Source organism: Oncorhynchus nerka, linkage group LG2 (assembly GCF_034236695.1).
Source record: "Oncorhynchus nerka isolate Pitt River linkage group LG2, Oner_Uvic_2.0, whole genome shotgun sequence".
Taxonomy (NCBI): domain Eukaryota; kingdom Metazoa; phylum Chordata; class Actinopteri; order Salmoniformes; family Salmonidae; genus Oncorhynchus; species Oncorhynchus nerka.
In genome coordinates, this window is record NC_088397.1 from 32,050,865 (window position 1) to 32,073,707 (window position 22,843).

The 22,843-nt window shown below is 44.5% G+C and overlaps 1 protein-coding gene across 1 annotated transcript in view; it reads right to left on the minus strand.

Annotated features, from left to right (window-relative positions):
- Window positions 1-22,843, minus strand: part of pard3ba (par-3 family cell polarity regulator beta a) — a 170,336-nt gene that overhangs the window by 108,392 nt on the left and 39,101 nt on the right. The window contains exons 3-4 of the mRNA XM_029668294.2: window positions 22,543-22,735; window positions 13,215-13,318 (exon numbers count right to left, since the gene is read on the minus strand). Coding sequence (XP_029524154.2) covers window positions 13,215-13,318; window positions 22,543-22,735 — 297 coding nt within the window. The remainder of the gene's footprint in view (window positions 1-13,214; window positions 13,319-22,542; window positions 22,736-22,843) is intronic.

Below are 22,843 nucleotides of genomic sequence, written 5' to 3' on the forward strand. Positions count from 1 at the left end.
ACACACACACACACACACACACACACATCTCCACACCACAACGACGCACATGATGCTCCGTGCACAGATAGACAAATGGTGACCCAGTTATTAGGCCGCTAAGCGGTTATCCACAATGGGCCACATGTTACCATGTCTCCATTGTTATTGTGCATCTCCCCTCTATTCCTCCATCTCATCCATTAAGAGCTCTGCTATATTCACACGGCCCAGGGGGAAATGGACAGAGAAACAGAGAAAGAAGGGGACAGGGCGAGTGAGAGAGGAGGAGGGGGAGAGAGAGGACGACAGGCTAAGATTGGGTTTAACCCTTTACACTCGTGGGAATTGGTCTATATGTAAAAGGGGTAAATTAAAATGTTTCTTACAGAAGAAATGTGCATAAGCATGGTAGCGATTGAAAGGGGACGTGTTTGGAGAATATGGGGAAATAATTCGACCAAAGTCGAGGACGCAACAGTTCACCGGACAAGCCTGAAACCAAACATTACACTGTTGGTTTTGTGCATTTTACATTGTGTACTTTTGATAACAAAATGTGAAAATACTCTGGATACATTCAGTAACATCATAAGAATATTGTTGTAAGATTTGGGGGTAGGTGCAACATAAGACAACACATTTTGAAGGGTTTGAGAGAGAAGACTAACTGGTGTCTTCCAAGTGGCCACACACACACACCTCCAAAGTGTACACAGTTCCTAAGTTATTTCAATGCAGTTTTATGACTCAAAGAACAGTCAGCAATACGTATTATTCATTTATTTGGAGCTCTCCTCGCTGTGCCGTTGAGGAACTAGAGCAAGTACACTTGTAGTTGTTTTGTTTGGAACAGAAATCCAGCATCCTCGCATATAACACAATTACTTTTGTTGTTTCCACAATCCAAAAACAGCCCATTTTATAATCACTATCTGGGTCAGGTGGGCATCATTTGAAAGTTTGTTCTATTTGCCAACATGATACGTTTAAAAAAACTACCATCTTACAGTGTTAGGATTTCACAAGGCAATTCAGAGAAACAGATCGTTATTTGAGTGCATTCAGGTGAGTGAATTCTCACAACAATAGACTAACACTGGTTCGTTCTGTTCAGATCAAACCAGGGTATGACGGCATGTCATCTTGTAACTGTACATCAAACATTGTGATCATAAACGTTGACACATGAGTTTTCTGAAACGGCAATGTGAAATGCACATTTGGACTGTTTGGCTTGCTTGTATGACATCAAAGCGGTATATTTATTATAATTCTCAAGGTCTCATCTTTCGAAACACATCGAGTTCTCTTCAATTACAGCATTGCCCTCACTCAGACAACAAAACATTAGCAAAAGTTGCCCAATTAGCGGGAAGGATGTGGGCAACTTCTTGTTGCTTGCGGTACTCAAATTCAGAACCATTGACCAACATATCCAACTGCGTTATTAATTATCTCCCATGATTAGTATCGAATACATTCTAATGAAAACGCACTGAGGCTTGAATTTAATCAAAGTTAAAAATATAATAGTATGCTGCTGTGTTTTTTTTATTTTCGTGTGACTGTTTTTTTTCCCTCAGGAGGCATTAAGTCGGGCCTACGAACTGTTAGCTTGTTAGCACAGGCCTGCTAACCGTCTGAACCACCGCGTCCCAATCACTCTCTGACCCCATTTACTTTCTATCTCTTTTTGATTTTTAATTTGTTTATACCTTCCGGAAACCTGCCTCACCCAATGTGATACGGAATCGCTATTACTTTTACTCTTATTTTTATTTTTATGACACACTCAAGAACCTCCAGACGCTAACCAGCTAACTAGCTACAAGCTAGTTAGTCATTGTTCGTTTTAAAAAAAAAACCTGGATAACACTCGCCAGCCCAGCCCCCCTGCCCATCCACCGCTGCCCCCTGGACACTGATCTCTTGGCTACATAGCTGACGCACGCTGGACTGTCCATTAATCACGGTACTCCTTTCTGCTTGTTTGTCTTACCTGTCGGCCCCGTTGCCTAGTCAACGCCATTTTACCTGCTGTTTGTTGTGCTAGCGGATTAGCCTCGCCTACTGTTTTTAGCTAGCTTTCCAAATTCAACACCTGTGATTACTGTATGCCTCGCTGTATGTCTCTCTCAGATGTCAATATGCCTTGTATACTGTTGTTCAGGTTAGTTATAATTGTTTTAGTTCACAATGGAGCCCCTAGACCCACTCTGCATACCCCTGTTACCTCCTTTGTCCCACCTCCCACACATGCGGTGACCTCACCCATTACAACCAGCATGTCCAGAGATACAACCGGTCTCATCATCACCCAGTGCCTGGGCTTACCTCCGCTGTACCCGCACCCCACCATACCCCTGTCTGCGCATTATGCCCTGAATATATTCTACCATGCCCAGAAACCTGCTCCTCTTATCCTCTGCCCCCAACGCTCTAGGCGACCAGTTTTGATAGCCTTTAGCCGCACCCTCATACTACTCCTTCTCTGTTCCGCGGGTGATGTGGAGGTAAACCCAGGCCCTGCATGTCCCCAGGTACCCTCATTTGTTGACTTCTGTGATCGAAAAGCCTTGGTTTTATGCATGTCAACATCAGAAGCCTCCTCCCTAAGTTTGTTTTACTCACTGCTTTAGCACACTCTGCTAACCCTGATGTCCTTGCCGTGTCTGAATCCTGGCTCAGGAAGGCCACCAAAAATTCAGAGATTTCCATACCCAACTATAACATCTTCCGTCAAGATAGAACTACCAAAGGGGGCGGAGTTGCAGTCTACTGCAGAGATAGCCTGCAAAGTAATGTCATACTTTCCAGGTCCATACCCAAACAGTTCGAACTACTAATTTTGAAAATTACCCTCTCCAGAAATAAGTCTCTCACTGTTGCCGCCTGCTACCGGCCACCCTCAGCTCCCAGCTGTGCCCTGGACACCATTTGTGAATTGATCGCCCCCATCTAGCTTCAGAGTTTGTTCTGTTAGGTGACCTAAACTGGGATATGCTTAACACCCCGGCAGTCCTACAATGTAAGCTAGATGCCCTCAATCTCACTCAAATCATCAAGGAACCCACCAGGTACAACCCTAACTCTGTAAACAAGGGCACCCTCATAGACGTCATCCTGACCAACTGGCCCTCCAAATACACCTCCGCTGTCTTCAACCAGGATCTCAGCGATCACTGCCTCATTGCCTGTATCCGCCACGGAGCCGCAGTCAAAGGACCACCCCTCATCACTGTCAAACGCTCCCTAAAACACTTCTGTGAGCAGGCCTTTCTAATCGACCTGGCCCGGGTATCCTGGAAGGACATTGACCTCATCCCGTCAGTTGAGGATGCCTGGTCATTCTTTAAAAGTAACTTCCTCACCATTTTAGATAAGCATGCTCCGTTCAAAAAATGCAGAACCAAGAACAGATACAGCCCTTGGTTCACTCCAGATCTGACTGCTCTCGACCAGCACAAAAACATCCTGTGGCGGACTGCAATAGCATCGAATAGCCCCCGTGATATGCAACTGTTCAGGGAAGTCAGGAACCAATACACGCAGTCAGTCAGGAAAGCTAAGGCCAGCTTCTTCAGGCAGAAGTTTGCATCCTGTAGCTCCAACTCCAAAAAGTTCTGGGACACTGTGAAGTCCATGGAGAACAAGAGCACCTCCTCCCAGCTGCCCACTGCACTGAGGCTAGGTAACACGGTCTCCACCGATAAATCCACGATTATCGAAAGCTTCAATAAGCACTTCTCAACGGCTGGCCATGCCTTCCGCCTGGCTACTCCAACCTCGGCCAACAGCTCCGCCCCCCCCGCAGCTCCTCGCCCAAGCCTCTCCAGGTTCTCCTTTACCCAAATCCAGATAGCAGATGTTCTGAAAGAGCTGCAAAACCTAGACCCGTACAAATCAGCTGGGCTTGACAATCTGGACCCTCTATCTGGACCCTCTATCTGCCGCCATTGTCGCAACCCCTATTACCAGCCTGTTCAACCTCTCTTTCATATCGTCTGAGATCCCCAAGGATTGGAAAGCTGCCGCAGTCATCCCCCTCTTCAAAGGGGGAGACACCCTGGACCCAAACTGCTATAGACCTATATCCATCCTGCCCTGCCTATCTAAGGTCTTCGAAAGCCAAGTCAACAAACAGGTCACTGACCATCTCGAATCCCACCGTACCTTCTCCGCTGTGCAATCTGGTTTCCGAGCCGGTCACGGGTGCACCTCAGCCACGCTCAAGGTACTAAACGATATCATAACCGCCATCGATAAAAGACAGTACTGTGCAGCCGTCTTCATCTACCTCGCCAAGGCTTTCGACTCTGTCAATCACCATATTCTGATCGGCAGACTCAATAGCCTCGGTTTCTCGGATGACTGCCTTACCTGGTTCACCAATTACTTTGCAGACAGAGTTCAGTGTGTCAAATCGGAGGGCATGCTGTCCGGTCCTCTGGCAGTCTCTATGGGGGTGCCACAGGGTTCAATTCTCGGGCCGACTCTTTTCTCTGTATATATCAATGATGTTGCTCTTGCTGCGGGCGATTCCCTGATCCACCTCTACGCAGACGACACCATTCTATATACTTTCGGCCCGTCATTGGACACTGTGCTATCTAACCTCCAAACGAGCTTCAATGCCATACAGCACTCCTTCCGTGGCCTCCAACTGCTCTTAAACGCGAGTAAAACCAAATGCATGCTTTTCAACCGATCGCTGCCTGCACCCGCATGCCCGACTAGCATCACCACCCTGGATGGTTCCGACCTTGAATATGTGGACATCTATAAGTACCTAGGCGTCTGGCTAGACTGCAAACTCTCCTTCCAGACTCACATCAAACATCTCCAATCGAAAATCAAATCAAGAGTCGGCTTTCTATTCCGCAACAAAGCCTCCTTCACTCACGCCGCCAAGCTTACCCTAGTAAAACTGACTATCCTACCGATCCTCGATTTCGGCGATGTCATCTACAAAATGGCTTCCAACACTCTACTCAGCAAACTGGATGCAGTCTATCATAGTGCCATCCGTTTTGTCACCAAAGCACCTTATACCACCCACCACTGCGACTTGTATGCTCTAGTCGGCTGGCCCTCGCTACATATTCGTCGCCAGACCCACTGGCTCCAGGTCATCTACAAGTCCATGCTAGGTAAAGCTCCGCCTTATCTCAGTTCACTGGTCACGATGGCAACACCCATCCGTAGCACACGCTCCAGCAGGTGTATCTCACTGATCATCCCTAAAGCCAACACCTCATTTGGCCGCCTTTCGTTCCAGTACTCTGCTGCCTGTGACTGGAACGAACCGCAAAAATCGCTGAAGTTGGAGACTTTTATCTCCCTCACCAACTTCAAACATCAGCTATCCGAGCAGCTAACCGATCGCTGCAGCTGTACATAGTCTATTGGTAAATAGCCCACCCATTTTCACCTACCTCATTCCCATACTGTTTTTATACTGTTTTTTTATTTATTTATTTACTTTTCTGCTCTTTTGCACACCAATATCTCTACCTGTACATGACCATCTGATCATTTATCACCCCAGTGTTAATCTGCAAAATTGTATTATTCGCCTACCTCCTCATGCCTTTTGCACACATTGTATATAGACTGCCCATTTTTTTTCTTTCTACTATGTTATTGACTTGTTAATTGTTTATTCCATGTGTAACTCTGTGTTGTCTGTTCACACTGCTATGCTTTATCTTGGCCAGGTCGCAGTTGCAAATGAGAACTTGTTCTCAACTAGCCTACCTGGTTAAATAAAGGTGAAATAAAAAAAATAAAAAAAGTATTCTGTGGTCAAATACATGCCAACGTACATGACAAATGAGGTGTGTGTGTGTGTTTGTGTGGTTGTTGTCATGCGCATGAGACATGAGGTGTGAGTGTGTTCTCTCTGGGAACACTACTGTGATCTGCTACACGTCAGATGTGGTGAGAAATGGTGTTTGTGGGGCTGGGTGTACTTTCCTGTGACCCTTGACCCCTGTCATATCCATCACAGACTTGCTCCTTACTCACAGCTGAGGCATTACCCCTCTAGGGAAGGGGTCAGGACACACACACACACACACACACACAAACTGACGTGACCTCCTCTGTACAGTTCTCACTCAACATTACAGGGTATGAGCAGTAAAACCAAACCGGACGCCATTTAAATCTTTCACTACATTCACGCTCTTTGCTCCCCTTCTTTACATGCAGGGTAAAACATGTCAGCTTTAGTGTTTGGAGGTGAAATATGGCCTACGTCCCAATACAGTGCTTATAGAAAGTCTACACCCCCTGGAACTTTTTTCACATTTTGCTGCTTTAAAATGTCATCTGAAAAGGGATTCAATGACATTGTTTTCCTATAGATCTATACAACTTACTCCACATTTTCAAAGTGAAAGAAAGTTGTAGAAAATGTTCCAAATTAAGAGAGAACCTAAAAACTGAAATATCAGAATAGTCTCCACCCCCCAGAATTGAACTCCCCCCACTGTTGTGTTGTATTGGATTTGATCCAACCTTGTAGTTATTAATTTAGGTCAAAAAGCTAATTTATTTCCTTTGTTGTCGTGAAGATTTACATAACAGCCTTGTTGCAAACAGAATGGATTATTTGGAGTGGATTTTTTTACTTTTTAAAACTTTTGTCACTATTTGTCTGTCTGGCTCTGCCTGTCATACAGGCCAGTAAAATGGAATTAATGCAATGTTGTTGATCCCTTTGTGTTTTCAAGTATTGTGGTGGTGGCATCATGTTATGTGTATAATTGTCACCGGCAGGGACTGGGGAGTTTGTTAAGATCAAAAATAAATACGAAAGGATCAAAGACCAGATAAAAAAAGTGTTGTTTTTTTTATTTACAATTATACACATTTTTATATGCAAAAGACACACCAGAATGACCTTCCAAGAGGTGCTGAGTGTTCCTGAGTGGTCTAGACTCAGTCCTGACTTAAATCTGCTTAAAAATCAGAGACATGATTTGAATATTGCTGTCCATTAATGATTCCCAATCAAATTGAATAAGATTGAGCAATTTTGACAAAAACAATGGATATATGTTGCCCTAAGAGTAAAGTTGGTAGTGTCTTATTCCAAATGATTCACAGCTGAAATGGCTGCAACAAAGGTTCTTCAACCTTTATAATAACTGGGGGGGGGGGGGGGGTTCTAACAGCTGCTCCACTGAGAGCACCCTGACCGGTTGCATCAACGCCTAGTATGGCAACTGCTCGCCATCTAACCGTAAGGCGCTACAGAGGGAAGTGCGAACGGCCCAGTACATCACTGGGGCCAAGGTTCCTTCCATCCAGAACCTATATACTCGGTGGTATCAGAGACTCCAGTCACCCATGTTATAGACTGTTTTCTCTGCTACCACACGGCAAGTGGTGCCGGAGTGCCAAGTCTAGGACCAAAAGGCTCCTAAACAGCTTCTACCCCAAGTCATTAGACTGCTGAACAATTCATAAAAATTGCACACTCCGCACACTTTGATACCGCAATCTGTGCATCGTCCCAGAACGTCACCGTTGCAGAAACATCTACTGTATTACGGGACGAACTGGGATGTTTATCGCTGCACTGACCTTAATTACACAATCTTACTTTCACCATCCCCTCTTCAGAAAGAGAGGAGAGAAGGAAGGAAGGAAGGAAGGAAGGAAGGAAGGGAGGGAGGGGAGGGAGGGAGAAACTCAATTGCATACTCCTCGCTTCCTCAAAACCCATTGGAGGAGAAGGTCAGATGGGGGGAACCTCTGGATTTCACATCTAATGAGTTTTGAGAAGGAGATATGACGTGAGGAGTATGCAATAGAGATCTTCCCAAGGAAAGAGAGTGAAGGAGAAGACGGGTGGGAGGGAAGGAAGGAGAGAGGGAGAGAGAGAGAGCTGGATCAAAAGGAGGGAAGCCAAGGATGCAGTAGATGAGTATGGATGAGATGGTAGTGCATCGATCCTTGGGGGAAAAAAAGAGTCCGTCCCAAATGGCACCCTATTCCCTACATAGCGCACTACTTTTGACAAGGTCCCCCATAGGGCTCTGGCCAGAAGATGTGCACCATAGGAAATATGGTGCCATTTGGACTGCAGCCTCAATATGGTTTAGGAGCATGACAGTAAGGGAGGTAGGGTTGCCACCAGATACAAGCTATTCCAACTGGTAAGGGCGATACGGGTATCACTTTTATTGATATCTACATACTGTACCACATTGGTGTGAATCACACTGCTGCCCTCTATTAGCTATTTGTGCTTTACAGATCTTGATTGCTGTGGATGGCTGTTCACAAATGTTTGTGTATTTTAACCCAATCATGGTTGAATTTAAAAGTTTAAGCTGCCTATCAATCGCAGTTTTTGCGACCAGTGGACAGCCAGTGAAAAATGTTTCTATTGCAACAGCTGCATGGTGCGGATCCCAGCTGATGGAATACATGTCAGAGGGAGTTCCTCCCTTCTAAACTATCAAGTTGGTTGTTGATCATTGCTAGACAACCATTTAGGCCTTGCCATAGAATTTCATGCCAATTTAAGTCAAAACTGTAACTTGGCCACTTAGGAACATTTAATGTATTATTGGTAAGCAACTTAAGGGTACATTTGGCATTGTGTTTCAGGTTGTCCTGCTGAAAGGTGATTTTGTCTCCCAGTCTCTGTTGGAAAGTAGACTGAACCAGTTTTTCCTCTACGATTGTGCCTGTGCTTAGCTCTATTCCCTAGTTTTTTTTTGTAAAAGAAACTCCCTAGTCCTTGCTGACGACAAGCATACCCATAACATGATGCAGCCATTCATTTATTCGCCACATTTTACCTTACTGCCATATTGCAAACAGGATATATGTTTTGGAATATTTCTATTTTGTACAGGCTTCCATCTTTTCACTCATTTAGGATTTACTCCACAATACTAACCGATCACAGCCATTAACCTCTTCCTTCTACCCTCTACTTTTTTGAACATTCTGTTAAAAATCGCGCAACATTTCAGCGCCCTGCTACTCATGCCAGGAATATAGTATATGCATTTGCTTAGTCTGTGTGGATAGAAAACACTCAGACGTTTATAAAACTGGTTAAATCACTGCTGTGGCTTTACCAGAACGGCATTTACATCGAAAAGCACAGGAAAAACTGATCACTGAAAATGGGAAAATATATCCATGCGCTACTTGAACCCATTGATAAAGGTGAACCACAATTAATTGACTGAGGTTGCAGTACCTACAGCTTCCACACGGTGTCTAGAGTCTTGTCATTTCCCTTCGAGTTTTTTCTTGGTCAAACACATGCAGGGCACCGTATCTCCTTAGGTCTAGGACCGGATATTTTCGTTGAGTTTCTAGCCGGACATTTTTCCAGACGGACAGCTAATGATCTTTACATCGCCTCCTGATGAATTTTATCGCTTATTAACGTTTACTAATACCTAAAGTTGCATTACAAACGTATTTCGAAGTGTTTTGTTAAAGTTTATCGTCGACTTTTTGAATTTTAAAAAATGACGTTACGTTTTGAAAACGCTGTTTTTTTCGTTTATCACACAGTCTACATATAACGATATCTTGGCTTTATATGGACCGATTTAATCGAAATAAAGACCCAATAGTGTTTATGGGACATCTAGGAGTGCCAACAAAGAAGATGGTGAAAGGTAAGGACTGTTTTCTATTTTATTGTGCGGTTTGTGTAACGCCGAAATGCTAATGGCTTTTGTGTTGTAGTGTATTGGTGCATGCTATCAGATAATAGCTTCTCATGCTTTCGCCGAAAAGCATTTTAAAAATCTGACTGGTTGCCTGGATTCACAACGAGTGTAGCTTTAATTCGATACCCTGCATGTGTATTTTAATGAACGTTTGAGTTTTAACTAATACTATTAGCATTTAGCGTAGCGCATTTGCATTTCCAGAGCTCTAGTTGGGACGCAAGCGTCTCAGGTAGAAGCAAGAGGTTAAACTAAAAAAGTCACCATTGGCATGCATAATGATGAAATCCCTGAGTGGTTTCCTTCCTCTCCGTCAACTGAGTTAGGAAGGTCACCTGTAACTTTTGGTGTATTGATACACCATCCAAAGTGTAATTAATAACTTCACCATGCTCAAAAGGATATCGAATGTCTACTTTATTTGACCCATCTACCAATAGGTAGGTGCCCTTCTTTGTGAGGCATTGGAAAACCTCCCTGGTCTTTGTGGTTGAATCTGTGTTTGAAATTCACTGCTCGACTGAGGGACCTTTCAGATAATTGTATGTGTGGGGTACAGAGATGGGGTAGTCAAATCTAAAATCATGTTAAAACACTATTATTGCACACAGTGAGTCCATACAACTCACTACGTGACTTGTTAAGCAAATCTTTACTTCTGCATTTATTCAACATAATTCCACGTTTACATGATGAGATATTGTGTGTAGACCAGTGACACAAAATGTCAATTTAATCCATTTTAAATTCAGGCTGTAACAAAGCATGTGGGAAAAGTCAAGGGGTGTGAATACTTTCTCAAGGCAATGTCCTTTTGGGGTTATTGAAGATCAAGGGGTATTAAATGAATTGCAATGACTGGAATTCTGATAGACTTTGGTTTTTAATGTAAAGATATAGTTCAATCCTATTATTATCTATAGTTAAAAGCAATGGGTTAGAAGAAGCCTACATAACCAACCCATAACGTAAAATGCAACATCAATTTATGGCCAGCTATCTAACCCTAAACATTGATTTACCTTGCAATAGATCTGGTTTAATTGGTAATATTCAATTTTGTCTTCTTCTAATGCCTCTTAAGGGGAGAAGTAATCTACAAGTAACTGAAAATAGTAATATCCCGTTACTGAGATTGGGTCATCCAAAAGTTACAGTACCGATTACAATTTTGGATGGGTAACTAGTAACTAACTGATTACATTTAGAAAGTAACCTACCCAACCCTGCACACATGAGCCAAAACACTCTGGCCCCACTCAACCTGTCTCTCCAAAACCACCGCTGAAGAGAAAAGACAGTGGAGGGCTTCCTTAACAGTTCCCCATTTTCAAAAGGAGAGAGTTCTTGAAACGCTGAACCCTTTCAAACTCCTGCCTCGGGGTCTGGGTCTGTATTTGGGGGGAGCAGGGGGGGGGCAGTCCCTCTCTCCCATCCATCAGAAAGAGAGAGTGACTCAAATATTATGCAAAAACCCCATCCCATCATGCAAGGAGCCAGGAGAAGGACAGACAAATAAAATATGATTTGATTTTGAGAGGGGGCAGCATCCCTTTCTCTCCCTCTCTATCTCTCTATCCATGATTGTGTCCCAATTATCTCTTCTTCATCCCAAAGTGTTCTCTTGTTCACATCCCTTCACTGATTTGAAAGGAAATGACCGGTATAAGAAAGCCCATGCCTCCACCAGTCCAATGCTGTTATTACTATTGGTACGCAACGTATAGGTTTTACAGGGCAGAGGCCAGTTACACATGTACCTTCATTTACACCAATGTAAAATGTGTGGGGAAAAAAACATTGGGAAGCACTGTCTCAGAGGAAAATGGGCATAAATAAATAAAAATCACACAAGCCACGTCCCATGATCACACAGAGACATATTTTATGAGTGTGCTGTGAGACCAAAGACAAAAATAACTCTGTGGTTGGGGGGGGGCTTGGTGGTGAGGTCTCACAGAGGGCCGCAGGTGCTGCTAGCCTTGAGGATTAAAAACAACCTCAGAGAGAGGAAATTACTGAGACCACAGGGCTGCTCGGAGGAAAGGAGGTCGGGAGGGAGAAAAGGATGGGCAGAATGAGCTAGAGGGCGCAAGGAGGAGGGAGAGGGTGTGCTAGAGAAGGAGAGCCAAAAAGGAGGGAGGGAGAAGGGCGGGGGGGGCATGGAGGAGTTACAGGTAGCAATAGCCTGCAGACTAGGAGGAGAGGATGTGAATACAATAGGTGATACAGGGAGCGTTCCCAAACAGGGGAAGAGAGGGTGACGGGTAAAGACAATGGAGAGACACAGACGTTTCAAGCCAGACAGATCATACTTCCATGCCCCGGTCACGGACTGTTTGGGAGGCTGAGGGAACAATTGTGTGTGTGTGTGTGTGTGTATATGCGCTCGGCAGAGCCTCTTATAAGGAGTGACTGTAGGAGGCTGCTTTCTGAAGAGGGGACAGGTGTGAGGTAAAGATAGGGGTAAGAGTACAACTGCATGTCCTCCAACGCAGGGACAGGGCAACATTGTGATTTGTCTGGGTTACAGGACGTCAGTTGTCAGGTGGTGGAAACATAGTCAAGTCTCAAACAGAGAGAATAAATAAACTAACCTCTAGACCAGGAGTGTTCAAATCCACTGTGGCAGGAAGATAAAGAAATCTACCAGCCACTCAGATTTTTTACCAGCCAAAATACTGTTTTTGGCATAATTAAATACAAAAAAAAAAGAAAGAAAAAAGAGATGAATGGTTACCAATATTTTTAAAACAAGAAGTGAATTAATAGTTCAAAATGTGGTATATTGCTCAATTTAATTTAATATTCTTGTAACCTGAGTTTTTTAACCAAAATATCACAGAGGAAAAAATGTTCAGCTGACCCTTTAAGGTTAGTTTGGTAAGAGTCATCACTTGTGCCTGTGAGAATCTCACTAGTAGAGGCTGAACACGTCTCTTTTTGCGAGCAGTGGAAACAAATCAAAACATTGAAAAACAACCATGTGAACAAAACAAAAGTAAATTGCCAAGAAACGCGAGGACAAAGTCTCACTTTAGAGTAAATTAGACCAGCTTTTATGCCTGTGCGCATTGCTTCGAAAACCAACTTTCAGCACTTCACTCACAGGCAGTATTGCTGTGCGAGGTGGGATAGCTATAACGGCAGGAGTCAGATTTCTTTGTGCATTACTAGATATTAAACAAAACGGTAGAAATTAATTCCTAAATTAAATTCTAGGCCCTGCAGGAGGTCCAAATTACTGCTGGTTTCGGTTGTACCTGATAATTAATTGCACCCACCTGGTTTCCCAGGTCTAAATCAGACCCCAACCAGTCCCTTTTTTTCTCCTTCAAATCAGTGGAACCGTCTTTGAGGTACAGATTTGAATTTATGGCCACTAGACTCCAACCACATCTCTGGACACAAACGGACTCATTGACTTTTTTGTTGTTTGTCTTTGTGTTACATTTTCTAGACTTGCTGTATTTCACTCAGCTGAGCACAGGTTGCACTTTAAGACGAAGTCTTTCTCACCGTTTCGGCTGGTCTGGCATTGAGGTCATCAGGGGGAGGCGCCACAATTTCCAGTGGCGGAGCCAGGGCAGAGTCACTGCTGCTCCTCACCAGTAGAGGGGTGTCTGGAAAAGACAGACAGAGAGGAGGTGAATGTTTCCCATCAATGCAAATGTGAGCCTCATGCAGTAGCACACTGATTGCGTTTGTGTAAACCAATCTACGCCTGGTATTAAGTTAGGCACTGTTTTCCCAATTAAAGCTCCAACAACACAAATCCCCTGTAAATCTACCTAAGATTTCAAATCGTCCAGATACCTGGTGACTGTCTGAAATCGTAGCGTGAGTTTTCAAAGAGTCCTAGAGGAGCATTCGTGGTGCCCGAGTAGCTTTTTGACAAGAGGATGAAATAAGTACTGGAGGGACAGAGGGCAGGAGGGAGGGAGGGAGGGAGGGAGAGCCCCCCATCCCTCCTTAAATGGAAAGTCCATCCCACCCATGCCTTGCAATCTAGCCCACTCCCCCTTACGCAATCAAGACAATTACACCACATGAAAACGGCTTGGGGTACCAGAGAGGTACACTGACCTACAGGGGAGGAATAACGTTTTATTAATGACTCGGCCCGGGCCGAGACTGTACAGGTAAACTCCCAAATGGCACCCTATTCCCTATATAGTACACTACTATACAGGGCACAGGGTTGGCCCTGGTCATAAGTAGTGCCCTACATAGGGAATAGGGTGCCATCATGTGAAATCACATCTAAGAGCTTGTAGGGGCAGCTGAGCTTTTTATACAACTGTAACCTAAAGAGGGTTGGTTCGAAAAAAGTTCATGGGAGAAGTGTTACGGCACTGTATCGGCCAGTCCCACTTGGCTCCTTAGACCTTGCTACGTTTGGGCCATGATGGAAGCTCCGTCCCGGTGGTAGCGGCTGTCCTCTACAGAGGATGTCTGACCACCCGGGCTGCTGACCACGTTGACCCACCCGGGCTGCTGACCACGTCAGGAAAGCAAGTCACGCTCAACCATACTGGCTGTCTGACAGAGGGCAGACAACCTCAGACCAGACCTACCAGGAGGTGCTCTCTACTCGAGTAAACACACACACACACACACACACAGAAGTAAAGGAATCCAGAAATACATCCACCTCAACGACCACTTTCCAAACCCCTACAGTGCCATGCTCCTATAATAGGTCTACCATCTGGAAGCCCATTTTTCCAAGGATGTACATAGAAACAGACACCTTAGAATAGTGTCCCCAATGTTTAACCCAACACTGCTGCTGTTATGGGATGATGGATTGTCTGTCTTTGGTAAAGCTCTGTGTTTAATCCTCTCTATGTCACTTGGATCTGTGTCCCATTTGTCTCACTGTCACAGCCTTTGTCTGTTACTCTGTACATGTGTCTGTGTGTGTGTGTGTGTGTGTGTGTGTGTGTGTGTGTGTTCTCTCTCTCTCAATTACTCTAGGTTCCATGACTGATACTTAAATGAACTAAACATTATATATATGTTTTTAAATACTTCAGAATGTCTCAAAGTGTCTCATGACATCTAGACGCTGAGACCAGGCAACAACTCTAGGTACACCCCAAACCCAGAATTCCATTTGTACACTTAGGGTAGATTTAAAAAGGGTTCTGTATATAGAAGCAGTATCCTAGTAAAACCTTAATGGATGGGCTGTACAACCAATATTGGCCCAGTCTCTCTTACTGGTGGACCTACCTGCATGACATCTCAATATGATTTAAACACAAACTAAAACACATATGAATTAACACTTTACGTTCACACACACACGTAAGTAAGAGCACAGATACACACAGCTGGATATTTTTTATTATTATTTAATTTAACCAGGAAAGTCAGTTTTAAGAACAAATTCTTATTACAATAACAGCCTACCCCGGCCAAACGCTAACCCGGACATCACTGGGCCAATTGTGCGCACCCCCTATGGGACTCCCAATCACGGCCGGTTGCGATACAGCCTGGAATCGAACCAGGGTCTGTAGTGACGCCTCTAGCACGGAGATGCAGTGCCTTAGAATAGTACACAACACAGAACAGAACATCCAGGTTAAGGTTCAGAGGCCCAAGCTCGCGAACAAGAATGTTCCAAGTTCAGACAGAGGGGGGAATCAGATCGCTAGGAGTCATACTTTTCATTTATATTTTCATTTGTTGCACTACTAGCACTGCCTGTTGATGTTAAGGTGCTAGCTATAATAGCTGGATGATATTAACATATTCGGTTTTTATTTGATTTCATCTGGGCGCTTACGTCACCTACTAACACCCTGGTACTACCCGTAGCTCCCGTTCTCCTCAGTCCGTGAAAACACAAAGAGAAATGTATGCGTCGCTGATTACTCCTGTGTCGAAGTCCATCATATTAAATTAAGCACACAAATACATGGAGATGTGAGAGAGGATAAGCGTTTTACTTTTCTTCATGCTCCTCTATAAAACAACTTGTCAGATGGTGATTTGAAGAATGATGTGTTCCTAAACTGACTTTTCATAATACCATTGCCAGTATGGTTATATTGTCTAAGAATTACTATTATACAGTCTTTGTATTGAAATTTGCTCATTATTTTATTCTATACATTATTGCTTTAGCTATAAAATGTGATTGTGTGGGTCCATGAAAACAGAAAGAACAACTTGTCGGATGGTGCATTGAATACTGATGTGTTCCTAAACGGACTTTTCATAATACCATTTGCAGATCGACATAAAATGCCAAAAAGACAGCCATGGTGTCGCTCTTCATTTCTTGGTTCTGCTGCGGTGCATATAAAAGACTGGTACAATGAGGCCAATGGTGATTTTAAAACAGTTAAGAGTTTAATGGTTGTGAGAGGAGAAAACAGAGGACGGATCAACAACATTCAGGTTAACATAATGGAGTAACTTCAATGGCAGACTGAAAAGAAGAGAGCCTGTTCAGAATACAAATATTCCAAACAAGGCACTTAAGTAACACATCACTGAGTACCACTCCTCATATTTTCAAGCATGTGGTGGCTGCATCATGTTATGGGTTTGGTTGTCATCAGCAAGGGCTGTTTTTTTGGGGGGGGGGTAAAAAGAAACGGAATACTGGGAGATTAATTCTAATTTCAGCAGGACATTAACCTAATACACAAGGCCAGAACTGGAGTTGCTTACCAAGACGACATTGAATGTTCATGAGTGGCCGAGTTACAGTTGGACTCATATTGGCTTGAAAATCTATGGTAAGACTTGAAAATGGCTGTCTTGCAAAGATCAACAATCAACTTGACAGAGTTTGATGAACATTAAAAAGAATAATGGGTAAATATTGTACAATCCAGGCAAAGCTCTTAAGAGACTTATCCATAAAGACAAACAGCTGAGATCGTCGGCAAAGGCGCTTCTACAAAGTATTGACTCAGGGGTGTGAATACTTATGTAAACAGGGTTATTTCTGTATTTCATTTTCAATAAATTGGCAAAAAAACATGTTTTCACATTGTCGTTATGGGGTATAACGTGTAGATGGGTGAGTAAAAAAAACAACTGTTGAATTCTGAATTCAGGCTGTAACACAACATGTGAATTAAGTCCAGGGGTATGAATTCTTTCTGAAGGCACAGTATCATAATCGGCAAGTAAGGATCATGATAACATCGTATCAAGAGGTCCCTGGCAATTGCCAGACTTACCAAATACCAGCTCAGTCATGAAAAGTACCAATGCTTTGGTTATGTGAAGAGGCTGAGTACACATAATTAGGGCCCGAGTTTTTCCTCACCTGACTTGACCAGGAAAAACTCTGATCACCAAGGTAGAGGTTAACTACAGATCAGTTAAATGTCTCTCTTCAATGCTCCCACTTTAAGAGGCAAATCCTAAACACACACTTTTAAGTAGAACTTTCAGAGGTCCCGCCCAACACAGATAAACGTCGTCGACCTCTGACCCTAGGCGCAGACGTGCATGGGAGATCATGGCCCAGAAGAGGAGGGCAGTAGATTGTTCAGTCTTCTCTGTCTTTCTCACAATGTTTAGTAATAAATAATGATAATCCATTGAGGAGTATGTATCCTAAATAGACAGCTAATTCAGTTTGCAATCTGAAAAATAATATCGGAAATAAAACTCGCTCTTCAAAATGGCTAAACTAGGGGACAGCCTCAAATGAAATAACCATTCCCATTTGGCTGCATGCAGTCGTGTGTGTGTGTGTGTGTGTGTGTGTGTGTGTGTGTGTGTGCCCAGAGTGATCTTGTCTCGTCAGATCAATAGAATCCTCCTGCCCAGGGTGCTCGTGGGACGCAGTGATAAGGACCGTCTTCCCCTCTCGCCGACAGGAGTATGTGTGTGTGTGTCGACGGGAGTGTGCAGACACCAGTGTGTGCTCAGTGCAGTACAGCGATCGATGCAGGTCTAATCATCCAACTGGGGCTCTGGTGGGGCTCAATCACACTGTTAAAACAACCAAGTTCCAATCCTGTCCTCTACCTGCTCGACACCGCTATAGCACATCCACACACAGCTGTCAAATTGTACCATTAAAAACAACACCCAGTGTAATGACTGGGGCCGGGCGGATTTCCTCACCACAGAGCCTAGCGAAGGAACTACTGCTGTCTGCCGCTATCTTGCTTTCCAATCAAGGTACATGAATTGAGGAGCAAACTGAAGTGAAAAACATACTCACCATTGGAAAAAAACTATGACCAGATAAAAAAACTCCACTCAGGCACATAAGAAGGACATCATGACCGATCATAACACAAGGACGCTGAACAAAACGCAACATGTAAAGTGTTGGTCCCATGTTTCATGAGCTGAAACAAAAGACCCCAGAAATGTTTCCATATGCACAAAAAGCTTATTACTCTCAAATTCTGGGCACAAATGTGTTTACATCCCTGTTAGTGAGCATTTCTCCTTTGCCAAGATAATCCATCCACCTAACAGGAGTGGCATATCAAGAAGCTGATTAAACAGCATGATCATTACACAGGGGCACCTTGAACTGGGGGACAATAAAAGGCCACTCTAAAATGTGCAGTTTTGTCACACAGCACAATGCCACATATGTCTCATGTTTTGAAGGAGCGTGACGCCGGGAGGGCTGTCGTTCTACAGGCTCCTAATCAACTGTGCCATTTTCTTCTTTTTTTTTGCATGGTTTGTAAGTCATTTTGTACATAATGTTGCTGCTACCGGCTCTTATGACTGAAAAAAAGCATCTGGACATCAGAACAGCGATTACTCACCTCGAACTGGACGGTTTTTCTTTAAATGAATGAGTCAGGACAACAACCTCTTGCTCAATGTGAGCAAGACAAAGGAGCTGATCGTAGACTATAGGAAAAGGAGGGCCAAACAGGCCCCTCATTAACATCGACGGGACTGAAGTGGAGCAGGTTGAGAGCTTCAAGTTCCTTGGTGTCCACATCACCAACAAACTATTATTGTCCAAACACACCAAGACAGTCATGAAGAGGGCACAACAAACCCCCCCTCAGGAGACTGAAAAAATTTGGCATGGGTCCCCAGACCCTCAAAAGGTTCTACAGCTGCACCATCCAGAGAATCCTGACCAGTTGCAGCACTGCCTGGTATGGCAACTGCTCAGCATCTAACTGTAAGGCACTACAGAGGGTAGTGCGTATGGCACAGTACATCACTGGGGGCCAAGCTTCATGCAATCCAGGACCTATATACTAGGCGGTCTCAGAGAAAGGCCCCCCAAAAAATTGTCCAAGGCTCCAGTCACCCAAGTCATAGACTGTCCTCTCTGCTACCGCATGGCAAGAGGTGCGTCAAGTCTAGGACCAAAAGGCTCCTTAACATCTTCTACCCCCAAGCCATAAGACTGCTGAACAACTAATCAAATGGCCACCCGGACTATTGACATTGACCCTCCCACCCCTTTGTTTTTACACTGCTGCTACTCGCTGTTTATTATCTATGCATAGTCACTTTACAAATGACCTCGACTAACCTGTACCCCAGGAATTGACTCGGTGCCGGCACCCCCTGTCCATAGCCTCGTTATTGTTATGAACATTTATTGTGTTACCTTAGATTTTCTTTAATTTAGTAAATATTTTATTAACTCTATTTATTTAACTGCATTGTTGGTTAAGGGCTTGAAAGTAAACATCTCACGGGTAAGGTCCAAACCTGCGGTATTCGGCGCAAGTGACAAATACAATCTGATTTTATTTTAATTAGCATGCTGACTGCAGGAATGTCCACCAGAGCGGTTGCCAGAGATTTGAATATTAATTTCACCATCGTAAGCCGCCTCCGACGTCGTTTTAGAGAATTTCCCAGTACGTCCAACCGGCCTCACAACCGCAGATCACAGCCCAGGGCCTCCACATCCAGCTTCACCTGCGGAACCGTCTGAGACCAGCCACCCGGACAACTGATGAAACTGTGGGTTTGCACAAACAAAGAATTTCTGCACAAAGGGAAGCTCATCTGCGTGCTTGTGGCCCTCGCCAGGGTCTTGACCTTACTGCTGTTCAGCATCTTAATCGTCTTCAGTGGGCAAATGCTCACCTTCGATGGCCACTGGCACACTCGAGAAGTGTTCTCTTCACAGATGAATGCCGGTTTCAACTGTACCTGGCAGATGGCAAACGGTTCGCTGATGTCAACGTTGTGAACAGAGTGCCTCATGGTGGCGGTGGGGTTATGGTATATTGCATGTTGAATTGATATTTTTGCTGAGTGTAGCACTGTGTAGGCGAAGTAGCCTAACACATGAATATATAACGAGTGGGACATACTTATAACATACAGAGCTAGTAGAATGGCTACTGGTAGATCAACTGACTTTCAGTCCAGATTTCTGTGTGTTCTGCCCCTCTTCCCTCCCCCCCCCCCCCCCACACACACACCAGCCACCAGCTGCATGTGATACGATATGCAGCTAACAGCCAATCTGCTTAACTTAAGTGATAAAGAAAACAAAAAAAGGCCCCTGTGCACACATACAGAGTGGTCCCCGCCAGACAGTCATAGCAGTGGCTGGATGATCTGGTTTAGGCTGAGCCTGTTTAAGTGAATTCTCCACCCAGGCTTTTGTTAGTAGATGGAGATGACAAAAGCAGCCTTATTGAATTAGTCTCAGTCGATGTGGGGGAGCTCCACAGGGTCACGTCCTAACTTGGTTAGTAAGGGGTTGAGGGGTGGCAGGAAGGGGTCCTAAAAGGTTTAAAAAAGGGTTAAAAAGAGAGGCATTGAAAAAAGTGTTCATGCACGGCTGGACCCTGGGCAAGCTAACAGGCTACAGTGCTAATCCAGTTAGTGGCCGAGCCCCATCTCAGAGTGCTGGAGGAGTTAGCGAGGAGCTGTGCCCCAGAACAGCAGGGGTTAGGGGGATGCAGTGAGAGGGATTGGGGGGGGTGAGTGAGTGACTTGCAGGTGGTGAATGTTGTGGTAGGGGGTGGCAGAAAGAAGACGGGGGGGTCAGAGAGGGCTGGCACTCTGCTCTGGGTCATGGAACATCTAAAGGATGGTAGGAGAGGAGGAGAGACTGAAAGAAAGGGGGAGTAGGAAGAGAGAAAAGGGGAATAAGGAAAGCATAGAATATGAGGAGAAAGGGGGGGGGGATAGGGAAAGGAGAAGAGAGAAGTTGGGGAGGCCGGGAAAAGTGGAGTAGGGAAAAGTGTGAGAGGTTAAGTTTTTTCTGTAACGGTACACCTTGGCCTAGATGTTTACATTAAAGGACGTGACTTATCCCAAAGAATGCCAGAGCCGCACTTAAATCCTCTTTCAAAGGCAGTGAATTAAAAGCTGAGCTTCTCTATACATAGCAGTTTCAAATTATGTGAGGCTGTTAAATGAACATGCAAGCAAGCATGCGTAGTCATGCAACCACTCACCTGCAACTGCACACGTATACTCACAAACGTACATTGTTGCACCATCTCATACACACTCACACTCGTTCACATTCTCCCACACACACACACACCCCTGATGTTTTATTTATTTTATTTTACCTTTATTTAACTAGGCAAGTCAGCTCAATGACAGCCTAGGAACAGTGGGTTAACTGCCTTGTTCAGGGGCAGAACGACAGATTTGTACCTTGTCAGCTCAGGGACTGGAACTTGCAACCTTTCGGTTACTAGCCCAATGCTCTAACCACTAGGCTACCCTGCCACATCTAGTGAGTGTGTGTGTGTGTGTGCCTGCATTCAGCCTGGCCTTGGCAGTCAGCTAAAGTGAAACCCACCCGGGGAGCCCTGGGAAACGTAGTGTTTGTTTAACCCTGGAGAGCCTCCAAAAAGGGCTCAGCTGTCTAGGAGGGACCCAAGCTGGGATATACAGGGAGAGCCTCTGGCTCAACAGCCATACTTCGCTGTCGGATGCTCATATTTGTCACACAGCCAGTGAAACAACATATGACAAAACATGAGATGTGGCCAGTGTCCAGATACCCCAGCGGCCTACTGTTTAGGATGCAACTATGGGTATGTGAAATGTATAATATGTCAAATTGAGTATGCTATAAATGCCAGAATGTTACACTCATTTAGTACAAATCCACTGCATGCTATGGAGGAAGAGAATCTACTACACCATTTTGCAAAAGATGACATTCTCAGTGTGTGTGAGCCTACAATGTTGATATTTGTTACTTACAGCATATATTTTTACTAAACAGTACGCTCTAAATAGTATGTAGTTTGATTAGTGCAGATGATGTAGTTTTAGTAAGTAGTAGGCAAGACAAATTTCGGACACGGCCGTGGTGTTTCCCCGACCAATAGGCTATAGGGCCGAGCAACACTACGAACGAATACAAGGAACACGTAAAACCAGGCGAGCAACTTTGGTTTTAGAAGTGGGGGAAACATAATTCCTATACATACATTTTGTTATCCAGTCAGATAAACACTCCAAACAGACTACCAGACCGCTCGGATGCATCCGCATGGTCCTAAAGCACATCGTTGCCTTGTTTTGTATCGCATTCCAATGATAAAACTGGGGGGAGGGGGACAAAAACATCCTTTCAGAATGAATTACCATGTTACCACCCAACAGCGTTCCTATCCTATACCAATAGTTTAAGTGGACTGAAATACTCTATGTGCCAGTACACATTTTGACTGCAGTTAGTCCTTTTATTTAGGTATTTTTAAAGACAATATTCCATAAGAGGTGCCGGTACTCAAGCAGTTGAACATTTGAGTTGTGCACTGGCCCAATTCAAACACTGTCCGAAACCAACATGTAACACCAAATCATGGGTGTTATTTGACTGTTTATGCCATATAGCCCTGAACTTTAAAATCAGTTTGTGGTGCTGTACTGTGGTACGTACTGGCCTTGAGGGTGTAGGCGTTGACCTCTATCTCTCCTCCTCTTGGTGGCTGAAAGTAGGGGGGCTGGCGTGCGTAGGGGTCAGGATCGGAGTACGGGCTGGGGCTGGAGTGGCCCGTGGAGCCTCCGCCGCTGCCTGCTGGGCTCACTGTCGCCCCCCTCTGGAGCTCCTGTGCTTCGAACACTGCCACCAGCTGAAATACAGTCACAGACGCACAACGGGACTGGAATCATACAGGAGGAGAAACAATAGGGCGGTATGGTTGCTTAGCGGTTCGAGTGCTGGGCCAGTAACTGAAAGG